We start from the raw sequence: 15,326 nt of genomic DNA, 5'->3' as shown, positions 1-15,326 counted from the left end.
CGCCCTCCTCCAGCTGTCCCAGCACGTGCTGGAGGATGACCATCCAGAACTTCTGTGCCTTGATGTACTTGTTCAGTCGTTGCAGGTCCAGGATGGGCCGCCATCCTCCTGTCTTCTTTTTCACGAGGAAGTACCTTGAGTATACTTCGGAGCCCCGGAGCCTCTTCGGGACGAGCTTGACGGCACCTTTCTTGAGCATCGCCCTTACCTCCAGGAGTAGTTGAGGGACGTGGTTTTCCTTCCTGGCCACGGGAGGAATGTGGGGCACTTTTTTAGAAACTCGAGGGCATGCCCCTGGGCCAGGGCGTCCAGCACTCAACGGTCGGTGGAGATGGACTCCCACACGCTGACGAACTTCGCCAGCCGGCCTCCCACCGGGGTGCTTCGGTGGGGGCCCGACGCCACGGTCGGTTCAGTCTTGCTTGGAGGATGCCTTGCCGCCTTGGCCTCCCTGGCGACGACGGCGGGGTCCACCCGACTTGCCTCGTCCCCTATAGACTTCTTGCAACGAGGAGCGGGCCGCCTGGCGGTATGTAGAGGAGCCACCGCCGAATCCCTTGGAGGCAACTTTCCTGCGCAAGGAGCGGATCTGGACTCTTCAAAGAGAGGTTCCCAGGTGGATTGTCGTGAGGCCTCTGCCGAAAGGGAAGACAGTAGCCGTGGGTTATGATCTCCAGAACCCACACATCTGAAGTAATGGCTCGCCACTCTACAAGATGCTGGGCCAGCCTTCCCCCAACCGGCGAACCATGGGACCTGGCCTCATGACTGAGTGGTAGCGCCTGCGGCGTTGCCTGAGGGCAAAGAGGCAACTGCCCGAGCGGCCTTGGCACCTCGAGTACCCTTGTTTCCACCTCTGGCACTCTTACGGTGGCCTCTGACTGCTAGCTCCTCTCGCTTTACTGAAGGACGAGTAATAGCGAAAGGAACCTCCCCTCCATTGCTGTCCCCTAGGACGAAAAGGCAGAGGTTGTCGAACTGCAGTGCCCAACGACTTCGCTGCAGCTTTGGAGGTCTGCTACCTCTCAGGGCTCTAGTCAGCCTTGCTGCCAAAAAGATGTTCACCGTCAAAGGGCATGTTGAGGAGCCAGGACTGCACATCAGGAGCGAACCCAGACTTCTGCAACCACGCAAACCTGCGTATTACGGTGCTCGCCGCCATGGACTGGCTTACACAATCTGCCATGTCCAAACCCGACTGAACGGCCTCACACATGGCATCCTTGCCATCCTGAACCATAGCAAGGAAACCATCCCGTTCGTCCCCTTCGGGAATATGTTCAGCCGCTAATGCAACACAGTTCCACAGAGTGTGTGTGAAATGAGACAAGGCACATATGGAGTTGGCCGCCTGAAGCGCCATACCCCCTGAAGAAAACACTTTCTTCGGCCAGCCGTCAAAACGTTTGTCGTCCCTATCCGGAGGGTTGGTAGGATACGACGCCTGCTTTGCTGGGGCCGTAGCCACTTGCACCACCAAACTCTCCGGAGTGGGGTGCCAGGACAAGTAGCAGGGGTCGCTACTGGCTGGACGGTATTTTCGCGACAAAGACTTGGCCACTGCTGGGAGACTCCCCGGAGCAGTCCAAGCCGCCGCTACCCTTCTCTGCAGAGCCATATGAAACGGCAATATCGGGTCAGTGGGGGGGACGAAGATCAAGGATGTCTGTGAGATCATCCTGAACAAACTCCCCTGGGGGAGCCGACCAACCCAAGTACTCGGTGACCCGAGACATATAGTGCCGATATGAAGAATCGGCATGAGTGTCAGGCTCCGGCCTACAAAACTCCACCTCCGGAGAGGTGTCCAGTCCAATGGCATCATGCAGTGACTGTCTCAGGTCATCAAACTGGCTATGGGCCGAGATAAGCTCATCTGGTACCGTAACCGGAACCAAGCCTTCATCGGAGCCTTCATCACCCTGAAATGTACTCCAGGCGGTGAGAGGAAGACATCTGGGGACCAAAGCTGTGCCTGACCTTAGCCAGAGCCTTACTAGGGGCTAACCCTGTGCCACGGGGCCCCTCCGACACCACCGTATCGAAAGGCGCTGAAGGCGCCCAACGAGTCGGCACTGGCGTCGACGTCAGCTGCAGCACCGCCAGTATCGACCGCGTTGACACAGGCCTTGAAGCCAGAGCTCTGAGCGTGTCTCTCGACGACCTAGGCGCCGACAGCATTGACGACCCCCTCGGAGGCAGAGCCTCGAGAGAAATCGTCGACGACCTTGGCGCCACAGGCGTCGACGTCTTCTTCGAAGACTGCACAGGATCACGCGGTCTCGAGCGCGTCGAGGACAGGGACCTGGAATGGGCATGGCGAGAACGGCTACCCTTGTCCAAGCGGGACCTATCCCGCGAGCCGTGCCGACCACCCGAGCCCGAAGGCGTACGAGCAGTGTCTCTCGACCGGTGCCAACCGACCCCACTTGGAGGAGCGGATGGACTGGTGCCCTGCGATTCAAGAATCGCTAGCATCGGCTTCCCGAAGGAAGCTTATTTCTCCTCGCTTGCATGGTCGGATAAGCGACCCGCCGACGGGCGGAGTCCTCAGAAGAGGACAGGGAAGGCGACCGATGCCGGCGCTTCCGGGAATGCCTCGAAGAGGCGGAGGAGTGGCGAGACCGACTCCTGCAAGGAGACCCACTGGACTTCCGACGATGACGTGGAGAGTCGCCTCTCGAGACATCCGTCGAAAGCCCCGTAGACCTCGACTACCGGGGCTTAGACACCCGACCTACCGACAGTTTCTTCTTGCGTTCCCGCAAGGCATTGGCCGTGAGCGACTGCCAGTTGACACAGTCATCCCTATCGTGGGTCTCCCCGAGGCACCAGAGGCAGGCGTCGTGCGAGTCCGTGACCGACATCTTGAACCCGCAGTCCCCGCATTTCTTGAAGCCCAGACGCGGGGTTGAAGACAAAGTAGACATCGCCACGAACAGGTCTTCACAAAAAACCGAACAGGTTCAACGAACCGAGAAGAAAACAGCAAACTCCAAAGAGTCGAGGCGTACCGAGATTCACGAAGCGAACACGTTCGCGGAAAAAACAGAACTGAGGCTATGGGCGTCGTGCATCCTACTTATCAGATCGGGTGACGTCGGCCGTCGGAGGAGGTCCTCGGGGACGGCGCATTAACGTCATCGACGAAGGACGCAGACGCCGAAGATTTTCCGAAGTAGCACAGCTGTGGACATTACCTGTCATAGATATGGAATACGTCGGAGGACCCAAACCCCTCGAAATCAGGCAATAGTTTGCCGGACATGTAGGATCGGCCTAAGGCTTTTTTTACGCAGGGGAGCACACGGGCGTGCTTGAGGAGAGAGGAGAAACATCCAGTGGCGAAAGAGCGATTGCAGAAATTGGCCAAGGCTGGAGCGAGGGTGGCAATGTGGTCCTTGATGGTTCTGGAGGAGCAGGGGAGCACCTGTTTGGACGACATATTCATAGATCGGACTTGTCTAGAGACATTGTCAGGTGTTATTAGACCGAAGGAGGAAAAAGGAAGGAGAGGCAGCCAAAGGGGGTCTGAGAGAGGTAGGGGGAGAAGAAGAGGAAAGCGAGGACAGGATTTCCTTAGTTTTAGTGTGAAATGAGAGCCCAGAGCCGTACAAAGGGCCTGGGAGTAGAATGGAGAGGATGAGACTGCAGTAGGATTGGCCAGCTCCTTGCAGATTTTAAAGAGTTTGGCCGTGTTTCTAGAGGTCACAGAGGAGGAGGTTTGGATATTGACCCTCTTGGAGAGGACCGAGAGTCTGTATTGCCTTTGGAGCAGAAGGGAGGCCAGTTTGTCAGAGGATGTGCCAGAAGCCCTCCACTTCCTCTCAGCCACCCTGCAGAAGGTGGTCAGTCCAAGAGAGGAGTGGTGAGAGGGGAGTGTCTGAGGAGATGAGTATCCAAAGTGTGTCCAGCAGAGTGTGTCGGACCTGAGGGTAGCATAGAAAGGGAGAGAGTCGCATAGGTTGCAGAAGAGCCCAAAGAAGGGATTAGAAGCCAGGTGGGTGTTGAGGTCTCTGAGGTGGCGAAGTTGAGAGGTCGAGGCAAGGAGGGAAGAGGTCAGTCCATTCTGTAAGAAAGTGGGTGACTTTGCCAGGTGGCCTGTATATGGTGGCTACAGTCAGAGAGGCAAGGAGAGATACAGAGCCTGCAGACTAGCCATTCAAAGGAGGAGGAGGAGGAGGAGGAGGCCTGCGTAGGAATGACAGAAGCAGGGACCTACTCCAGAAAGATCAGGGCCACTCCACCTCAGGGCCGGTTGGTTCTGAGCTCGGAGAGGAGAGTGTCAAAACTCGTGACAGAGCTGGCCATGAACCATGTCTCGGTGAGAGTGAGGACATCCAGGTCAAGGTATTCGAGGCGGGGGGAGCTGTCAGAGGAATGTTTGACAGCAGAGGGAGAGTTGAGAGTAGCTATGTGGAACAGGTTGCCACATTTGAAAGACTTCCGGGGTGGGGTGCAGGAGTGAGGTACACCCAGCGGAGGCAGAGAGAAGGGCCAGAGAGTGGGCAGAGGAAGTACAAGGAGGTGGCATAGGGGCCAGAACGGATGAGGAGGTGGGACCCAGAGAGACAGCAGAGGAGAAATTCGGCAGCAGAGGGGCCAGAGGGGTGTTAGGAGTGGCAGGAGAAGGGAGGAAATTGATGATACGCGGGAGACAACCAATAAAGAGGAGGAGATTGGGCTGAGACCCCTGGACTATGACGGTACCATTTAGATAGACATTGAGGATGGTCTTGGAGGATTGGAAGGGGGACACAATGACCTCCCACCGGGTGCCACCATTAATGGTGGCACCCGGTGGGAGGTCATTGTGTCCCCCTTCCAATCCTCCATGAATGGGGGAGGAGGAGAAAAGAGAGACAACACAGACCATATGTGGGGGTCCATTGGTCTGGAAAGGGGAAAAAGAGGAAGTCAGTGAGAGTCTGTCTGGAGGAAGCGCTGATGTGGGCATCAACGATAGGAAGGCCAGAGTTGGAGTTCAGGATATCCCTTTTGAACGTTTTCCTTCCAGACTTAGTGAGAGGGATAGGATAGGAGATAGAGTAGAAGTATGAGAAAATGGGAGAGATTGAGAGCACCATAGGGGGTGCAGTGAGGCAAGAGTGAGGGAGGAGAAGATGCACAGCCCACACAGCCGCACACCACCGGAAGCACCCGATGGGGAGGATCACACAGAAGGAGGCCCAGAGGAGGCAACAAGCAGGCAACACACTGAACGCAGGAGCAGCATGGACGGAAGAAAGGGGGGGCGGGGGAGGATGACAGCGCACTGCAAAAAGACCCAGATTCGAATTTCCTAAAAGGAGGGGAAAAAGGCCTAGTTTTAACACAACAGAAAATGCAAAAACACCCACATGATACAGTCCTCTACATTACCAATAGATAACTGCCAATTCTCATCTTTCTTTTCAAAGTTTCAATTGTTCAAATGTATTTTTTACTGTATACTGCATATTATGAAGGGTCCAACCAGGCTAAAAACCATATGAAATAATTACATGAAAAGAATTTGCAAACCGAAAATGGGACAAAGTGATGAGCACACTGGTGATGGTTGTAGAGCTACCAGAAAAGATGCACTGTACGCTTATGGTCTTTCATGTAAAGTATTCAGCCATGCCATTGCATGATAGGTTACCCCAAAGAGATGGAAACTAAACACCAAACATAAAAGAAGATAGATGCAGCAATTCATGGAGAGGCTCAGAAGGAAATCAGGTGGTTATGATACCCCTCTGCTTTACCTTCTCTGTAGTGTTCATATCTCATCCATAAAAAAGTATTGTCTTGGAATTGTATCAAGGAGGTCTTATTTAATGTTACACTCAGAGAGTTTGATTGTTAATTGGCCGAGAATCAAAATGCAATAGGAAGGAGGGAAGGAAGAGTTGGGGTCTCCATAAAAATTGTCTAAAAGCTAACATAATTGATTCAAGAGTGTACATGGGAAAAGTTGTACAGTTAAATATTTGCCAAATATTTCTTGATTTAAATAAATATTGCACAACCGCAGCTAAACAACACTTCAGATAACTGCAAACAGTAGGAAGGCTAATTATGAGAAATAAGACCACCGCCAATGCAGGACAGATCTAACATATTCCAACAAACTGAAGTTTTATTCGAGGTTTTCTTTAAGAAAGATTGGGTTGTTCCCTTTACCTGGATTCTTCTCCAGTTGCTTCCACGCCAAAGTGCTCACAAACTGCCGGCCAAAACTGTTCCCGCCAAGTGATGAAATCTTCTTCTAAGCTGTGAAAAAGGAGAACAAAGTAAATAAGGCGCCTGTGAGAAAATACTCATGTGCACTGCACAATGACATTGAAGCTGCTCAAATATGTGAGATACCTTTATTGAACATGTTTTTATTTTTCAAGACAGCAGGCCTCCTCCATCTCAATAATGATGACGTCCCAATAATTAAGTGTTGTACTCATTGACCATCTTGTCTTTAGTTTTTACATGAATGTGTACAGCAGTATTTGCTAGAAACATTAAGTAGCAAGAGCCCATCCAACAAATAGTGTTTACCATTTACTAGGCTTAAATACTGTCTTGTGATGGTGTATTTAGCAGTTAATAAAAGTAAAGCATTAAACAAAGAAAGCTGACACTTCTCTTCAGGTGTCATGCAACATGGTACTGCCATATCAGTGTGTGGCTTTTTTGCCCAGAAGAAAAGCAAGACTACCAATGAGAAGGAGAGACACATGGAACAAGTTACTTGCCTTTAACACCTGTTGTCCAGCTGAGTTCTTAAATTGATTCACATGCTCGTGAATATTCCCTGATGTCAGGCTGGGAATTCTAAGTAATATTAAAGCAGCTTCGCTTTAAAGCACAAAACTGCTCACGCTTTTATAGCCTATTGCTTTCACTTTGCGTCATACTGCCCCAGCCAATGGCATTCGTCATCCTAAGCTTCACCCCTACTGGCCATCTTCAGATTTGGTTGCACAAGTAAAGTGGCAGTAGGAACAAAGAGCCAAGGAGGGGAAGGAGACAGGGTTTGCACATGAATCCATTTAAGACCCATGCTAGAGAAGAGGAGTTTCAGGTAAGTAACTTGTTCCTTCTCCAGCATAGGGTCTCACATGGATTCACATGCTCATGAATAAGATTAGTACATAAACACAACCACAGGAGGTAGCAAGTCTCGCAGAAGCAAAACCCTTACCCCTGGAAAAGTTTTACTTCATACAAACAGGTTGGGAAGCACTGCTTGGCCAACTTGGGACTCTTCTCCGAAATCCCTGTAGACGCAGTAGAATCTTGTGAAGGTATGTGTAGAACTCCATGTAGCAGCCCTGCAGATGTGAAACGGGAACACCAGAGAGAAACGCTGTAGTCGCTGCAATGACTCTGGTGGAATGGGCACTAGGCCAGCCTAGTAGCGGTCTGTTGGCCAGACAATGGCAATGCATGATACAGCCGGAGAGCAACTTAGAGATCGAAGCTTTAGACAAGGCCTTGCCCCATGTCTCACAGGTCAAAGTCCTTTGCTGGTGCAACATAGAACTTCAAGGCACGCACAATGTCCAGTGAATGCAAGGATCTTTCAGCAGAAGGGTTTGCAAAGAAAACCGGTAGAACCAAAGACTTGTTGAGATCAAAGTATGACAGACCTTCGGAATTAAGGAAGGATGAGTTCGCAGGACCACCTTGGCAGAATGGAACAACAAATATGGGGGTTTGCAGAGAGAGTGCCTGTATCTCGGCAACCCACCTGGCTGAGGTGATAGCCACCAGGAAGGCGCTCTTTCATAAGAGAATCATCAAGGAGGCCCGATGCATAGGTTCAAGCAGAGGCCCCATCTATTTCGACAGTACCACAATTCAGTTCCCACACAGGGACAATAATCTGAAGAGGCCCTTAAGGAACTCATTAACGAACTTGAGACCACAGGTGGAGCTTGCCTGGAGCCCGGGTGTACTGGGATATGGCGGTCAGGCGAACCTTGACAGATGCATGGTTAGAATGCTCCTACATTCCAAGGCAGCAAGTAGTGTCCAAATTCTACAGCTGCAGGAGCCAGGCCGTGAGGCTCAGTGATGCTTGGACTGTGGTGCAGGATTGACCCTCCTTCTCTCGAGAGAAGGTCGGAAAGTGCAGGCAGTTGTATGGCCGAGGCCACTGACAGATGGAGAAGGTCCGAGTACCACGCCAGTGCAACGAGGATCACATGTACCAAGAGCGGAATTGGAGGGATAGTGTACAAGAAGAGGGACCCCCCCCCAGGGGAACAAGAAGGCATACCTCAGGCTCCTCGTCTGAGGAGATCTTTTGGCAAATCCGACACTTGGAGTTGACAGATGTTGGCAAGAGGTCAATCTGAGGGAGACACCCCTCGCTGAAGAGGCGCAACGCTTGCTGAAACTCATTTGTAGCAGTACCGCAGCTCCCTGCTGAGAGAGTCTGTAATTGTGTGTTTGACACCTGCCAGGTGAAATCTGACAAGAAACATGCGTTGAATGGCCCAGCACCAGAGAGAGAGAGAGAGAGAGACTGCGTTTTCGGGGAGAGCGCGAGGGAGCGTGTCCCGCCCTGCTTCTGGATGTAAAACATGGTGGTGGTGCTGTCCATGAAGACCAGCACCGCTTTTGCCAGGAGCAGAAGCTGAAAAGATTTGAAGGCCCAGAAGACCGCCCGCAGTTACAGCACGTTTATGTGCAACTCTTTTTCTCTGGGTACCAGTGGGCTCTGGCTTGAGAATGTCCTCTGTGAGGCGCCAGTCATGACAGTATCCTGATACGAAGGGATCTGAAAGGGAGCGCCCTGAGAGGGGTGTGGACAAACTGACTACTTTTGCAGGGCTTCACAGACTGCCCGATTGAGGACGATCTTGTTGGTCTTTGTGCCAGTGTCTTGTTGAGACCCGACATCCAGAAATTCTTGTAGAGGTCTCATCTGAAGCCAAAAAGGACCAGATGGATGCAGGAAGACATACCCTGCTGGACCCTTCCCTGGATGGCCTTTACCCTCTCTTCCGAGGGAGTTGTCAGACACAAGACTGTTGAATCGGGCACCTAGGAACAGTGCGTTCTGAGATGGCACTCTGCAGGACTTCGGATAGTTGATTGAGAATCATAGCGAAGTCAGAAGTTGGATGTCTCCGCTGCGTGCTGGGTTTCCAGTGTAATGGAGCGGGACCAGATGAGGCGATCGTCCAGGTAAGTGTAGATTTGGATTCCTCTGCGGCGCAGATGCGATGCCACTGGGGCCAGCCATTTCAGGCTGAAGGGAAGGGCCTTCACCTGGTAAAGCCACCCCTGAATGACAAAATGCAGAAACCTCCGGTGCTTGCGATGAACAGGGATGTGGAAGTATGCGTCCTCTAAGTCTAGAGCCGCCAGAAAATCTCCTTCCTCTAGCTGGTTGAGCACGTGCAGCAATGTGACCCTCCAGAACTTTTTGATCTGAGGAACTTGTTGAGGCATCGCAAGCTAGTATTGGTCACCATCCTCCAGACTTCTTACTTACCAGAAAGTATCACGAGTACTCTGGAGCCCAGTCTAGCCGATGTAATGGCTACCAAAAAGGCGGTCTTCCAAGTTAAGAGATCAATCTCACAAGTGGCCATTGGTTTAAATGGTTTGTACATTAATGTTAACAAAACCAAATTTAGATCCCACTGATGTGAAGGATCACAAATAGGTGGATGCAAGTGAAGGATGCCTTCAACTACTCCGAATTGCATAGTTTGATACGTCCAACAATTTCTGTTCCCTATTCAAATAAGCAACACCGCTCTCCTGGATGCCAATAGGGGGCAGAAGGAATTGTACTGGGTTGCACTGCTGGAAGCGCATCCTCACAACAGATGCTTTTAGTTCCCATTCGTGTGGAGCGGATTCTAGTCTGCAAAATTTGTCCGCCAAGCCGTTCATTTTTCCCTTTAGATGGACACCAACAGAAAAAGGTGTTTTTCCCTGGCCGAATACCATCATTTTTCGACAAGGATACACAGAGGACAATGTAGAGTCGCTCCTTGTTTGTTCACATACATTTGTAATTTATTTATTAGTATACTTATAGGCAAATTGACTTTGTATACATAGGTAACACAGGTTGACCGTCTCATTTAACAAATTAAACCATATAAACAAACAATACATATACTTAGAGTTAAAAAAAGAGCTTCTAGCTATCCAAGTGCACCATGTAAAATCTGTTCGAGGAAAAAAAGAGCAGTACATATTGTCTGTAAATGTATATGGAAAATACAGTTTCCTCAATTACTAAAATACTTCAGTATACTTTCACATACTTCAATATACTAGAGTACAAAACATATTCAATTCATATACAATTACTAAAACCGAACTTCGCTTGATATCCTAAAATCAATTTGATCAGATGATAAATACATTTCATATCATTGCCTTCCATTAAAGTATCCCAAAATAAATATATACACTCAGCAGGCAACATTCTAGGATTTGATGGCCTGATTCCATAAGAAGCTCAAACTTTCACATTTCTTTATAATGTGCTCTCTCGATTCAACTTCCATTTTGCCACAAAATCTACACAGGCGATTTTGTCGTGCAATTCCAATTTTAGCCCCTTCAATTTCTAACACTCTAGTGGCATTACATTTAAAAAGCAAGTATTGCCTGATTAAAATACTGTTAGGATAAGCATCTTTGTACAGGTGGACCTGGTTGTGTTTCAACCAATAGTGTAAAAAGGGGCAACTATTTACATTAGACGCCAGGTGTACCATATCCATCTCTTTACTATTTTCGGCTAAAACTCTTCTGATCCTTATCTTTTGTGTCAACAGTGTAACTCCCTCACATCTTTCACCCACCTCAGCGACCCGCTTTCTATAATAATAGAACAGCAGCATCCCCATGATGCCCAAGCGTTCATAATTATCAATTTTTCTGACCGCTTCAAAATACTCAACCATTAAGGTATGGTTTTCAAGACAGCAGTTTCGCATAACACAAATGCCTTTTTTTCTATTACCGCAGACTCACTAGTATGCACAATTTCCAAGCATATATATTCAATAGGCAGGGACCAAGACATCCTAAATAACAATTTCAATATTTTTCCTTCAAGTAGTTTCATGTGATTTTGATACTTTTCACCCCACTCCTCAACACCATACAGCATACACTGCACAATTGTCGCTGAATGTAACATGATGGTTTTGATAGAGCAACCGCCCTGCCTGCCAATAAATTTACTTAACACGTGGGCTAGTCTCATACAGCAATCATGCGTTTCCTTCCAATGTGTAGCCTAATTTAGCTTATCGACCACAACACCCAGGTACTTCTAATTGGTAACCGTATCCACAAGTTGGTTATCAATGTCCCAAACTTTATTTACGTCACATTTTTTGTTGCCCATGAACGCCATCCTTTTAGTTTTGTTTATATTAATACACATACCCTTTGTCTTAGCAAACAAGCTCAGGCAATCTAGCATACTTTGCAAACCACAGGGGGTGTGGTCCAAGAGTAGCAGGTCATCGGCATAGCCGAGCCAGCCAATTCTCAATGTTCCCACTTTCACAGGGGAGGATACACACGTATTAAAGGCTTCAGCTAAGTCGGCTAGGTAGAGGTTGAATACGGTTGCTGCGACTATACACCCTTGTTTTACACCTCTTTAGGTAGGGAAAGGACTGGAGAGGCTACCATCACAATTTAGTCGAACTCCAACACTTGTCTAAATGGTAATGGTAGCCTCACATAAAACATTGCAGTGGTATTGTCCATAAACATTACCACCTTTCCCCGAACTGTGGGAATAAACTACTTTAAAGCAAGCAAAATTGCTTTCAGTTCCAAAACATGTATGCAGTCTTTCCTCTCCTGCATTGACCAAAGACTGAGCTGTCAAGTCTTGACAATGAGCCCCCCTGGCCCCTGTACTGTGGCGAGTCATTGCTTACTACAACTTGATGTGGAGGGGTGGAAGGTTGAAAGGGAAGGAAACTAGACAAACAGATTTTCTGCATTGTGCCACTAAATTAGGGATTCTCGAAATTTGATTTGCGATTGGAATCTCCATGCTCTGAGGATGCAACAGCTGATGCCAGTGGCTGGCAAGGTACCAATGAATAGTTCTCATCCAAACAAGGTGCCAATGAATAGTTCTCATCCAAAGTCGTGCGTAGGGAACAAGGTGGATGCAAGATGCCATCAATCCTAAGAGTCTCAGGTCACTAGAGACTGATGTGTCATGGAAACAGATTATCTGTTGTATTGCCACAATCCTGCCCAAAGGGCTAAAGGCCTTTGTTAGAGTAGTATCCATTACAGCTCCAATACACAGAATCCTATGAGACAGGATTAGGCTTGATTTGGCTACATTTATCGAGAAGCCTAGATCGTACATTGTGTCGAATGTCAACTGCACATTCTGCAACACTTCTTCCAGGGATTGGGCCTTTAACAGACAATCGTCTAGTTAAGGGTAGAGATTAACCTTTCTTAACCGTAGGTGAGCTGCCACTGCTCCCAGAACTTTGGTGAAAACTCTGGGGGATGAGTTAGGCTGAATGGGAGACAGCTGTACTGGTAGTGTACCATCCCCAAGGAAAACCTCATGTATTGACAGTCTTTAAAATCGAGAGATGTCATCCAGTCGTTGTACTGGATTGCTGCCACAATCTGAGGTTCTTTCACCATGTGAAAAGTCTCCACCAATAGAAATTGGTTAAGATCTGAAAGATCTAACATAGGCTGAATTCCACCTGTCATTTTTGGAATTATAAAACAGTGGGAGAAACACTCCAGACCTTTTTTCCCTTTGGGGAGCAATTCTATCGCTACCAGAGACATGTTTTAATCTCTTTGAGAAGCTCCTAAGATGATTTTTGGAGCTTTGGTGGAGACGATGGAGATGTAGCAGGAAAGGCTAGAGGATAACCTAGATGAATGATGTTCAAAATCCATTCTTCTTGCGTAATGTTCTCCCACTGATGTAGGAATTTCGCAATTCTTCATGCTACCGCAGATGTATACTCCTTGAATTAGATTGGAGCTGGTGGAATGTACACCCCTGGATGGCAGTCAAGCGGACTGTTTCTGATCCTGTGTGGCCGAAGAAGAAGCAGGGGAAACCCCTGCCTTAACCTTTGGCCTGTATCTACTCTTCTTTATTGAGGAATAATAAGGCTTGTTTAAGGGTGTTGTGTTATTACTTGTCATAAAAAAACAAGCTTTGAAAGATCTAACATTTTGATGGTAAGGCGGCTTCACTGAGCTGGAACTCACAGATTTTGCAGTAACACTAGCCTTAAACTTCTGAAGCACTTAATCAGTGGATAGATCAAATAATATTTTACCATCAAATGATAGATACATGACTTTATCCTGTGTGTCTTGATGCAAGGATATTGGTGACTGATATGCATGTCTATGCATGCATACTGCACCCGTCAACGCTCTTGCTGTAGTGCTCGTCAAGTCCTTTATGGCCTGCAGCAGTTGAACTGCAGCCTCTCTCCCTTCAGAGACCCAGAAAGAGAATTCTTCTGTGGTTTCCTGAGGAACAAAATCCGACAACCAATCCAGATCCTCACAGTTCAAAATATTGAAACCACCCAAAACTGTGGCTGAATTGACTTGTCCGAAATGCAAGGAACCATTGGTGTAAGACCTTTTACCTTGTGCTTCCCAAGCCTTTGCATTCTTGTCCAACACCTCAGAAGGTGAAGGTGGAGGTTCTTTACTCTTTGTTCCTAAAGCAGCCGAGACTGCGGACGACTGCACAGGCAAATTCCCCATTAATATAAAAAGGCTCTTCTTTGGGAACCTTATATTTAGCGTCCAGAGCGTTCTAGGTCAAAAGATCTATCAAAAAGAGCAAACAAAAATAAAGACCGCTCTGTGACCACACAGATCAGTCTTTCTAAATGGAACGGTCAGCCCCTGTGACGCGCACTAGAGGTAATGTCATTTTTTATATTTTTGTAGGCGGACTACAATCAGCCCCAAAAAAATTGATCTTTTGGTTAGGGGACCTACAAGAATTAAAAAAAAAAGTAAAAAAAGACAGAACCATCAAGAGCTTTGACATTTGAGGATCCGACGAATAGGGTTTACCCCCATTACTCAAAGCTTGCTCCAGGACAGAAACTTCCATGGGAAACAAGGACTTTGTTGAGAAGGCAGTTCCTCCAAAACTACCACAGTCTCAGGTTTGTCTTTTGGTACAATTTCCAAGGCTTGCATAGCCTTTGCAACAATGTCATGGAACATTTTTCACAGTGAAACAGAAGAATCTTAATCCTCAGAATCTGTGTCCTGAGACACTTTCAGTTTTTCAGTTTTTTTATTAGGAGGGACAGTTTCCTTTCCTTCAATCGTCATAACTGGAGTAACTACAGGTGGTGCTTCTGTGGTTCCCACATTTTGAGGGACCTCAGGCGCTCCTATTTTGTACTTAATACGTTGCGCTAGAACTTCAAGAAAAGGTTCAGTCAACCTGGTCTCCAAAACAGTAGACGTAATCTCCTTAGCCATATTCAAAAGTTCCCCTTTCAAATCCTCTGGTCTCAAAGGAGATGTAGAAGAACCTATTCTGGACAGCTGTTGTGTTGGGTTATCAATATTTAAACAGGTCTGTGGTGTAGGTTGAACCGTTTCAGACAGGATCTCCTCAGTCTCCGGGGAAAACTGAGGACAGATCACAGGCGTTTTAAGTCTTACTGGAGTCCCAAAGAGCTCCTCGGGAGGAACTGAAAAATATTGAGGGATCAAAGACCTCAGAGTTTGAAATGAGATCAATTTGCCCATTTTGAACCCCTGGTACAGATGACATATAAGGGCATCTGTCATTTGAAGATGTCATTCTTTGGTGTCTCTTTGGAGTAGTCAGTACTGAGCCCGGTACCGACAGAGAAGGATCCTTATGCTTATGATGAGATTTCTCAGCTTTCTTCCGTACCGAAGAATCAGAAGATTTTTCTGTGGTAGCCAATTTGGATTCTGATGCAGATACTAGGGAGACAGTCGGTACCGTCTTAACTCTGGAGGCTCTTGCCTTTTTAAGGCCAATCTCACCTGTCAGGCTGCTACCCGAGGTGGAAGAGCTCTTTCCCGGTACCATAATGATTTCATCTGGAGTGAACAAATCTTCTGGTACTGTGTGGATCTTTCCAGATCTTTTTCCACCTGGAAGTACTAATGTTTTCTCAACCAGAGGTACTCGCAAGTAAAGCCCAAGGTTTCCCCCTAAACGGTCCTATAAAGGCCCCAGAACTGAGGTGGCGGTCTTCACCTGGGTGCAGAGGACTGGGGCCTGAGAAACATGCCCCACCTGCTTTTACGATCTCCCTCTTACTAATGTCGGC

General features: G+C 48.1%; 1 protein-coding gene across 4 annotated transcripts in view; it reads right to left on the bottom strand.

The window, feature by feature from the left end:
• Positions 1-15,326, bottom strand: part of POR (cytochrome p450 oxidoreductase) — a 964,880-nt gene that overhangs the window by 278,178 nt on the left and 671,376 nt on the right. For all 4 annotated transcript variants that reach the window (XM_069614934.1, XM_069614935.1, XM_069614933.1 and 1 more), the window contains one exon: positions 6,169-6,258. In XM_069614934.1, coding sequence (XP_069471035.1) covers positions 6,169-6,258 — 90 coding nt within the window. The remainder of the gene's footprint in view (positions 1-6,168; positions 6,259-15,326) is intronic.

Source organism: Ambystoma mexicanum, chromosome 9 (genome assembly GCF_040938575.1).
Source record: "Ambystoma mexicanum isolate Mex_15411 chromosome 9, UKY_AmexF1_1, whole genome shotgun sequence".
NCBI classification, from domain to species: domain Eukaryota; kingdom Metazoa; phylum Chordata; class Amphibia; order Caudata; family Ambystomatidae; genus Ambystoma; species Ambystoma mexicanum.
Note: the sequence above shows the minus strand (reverse complement) of the source record. Positions and strands in the feature narration are given on the sequence as shown.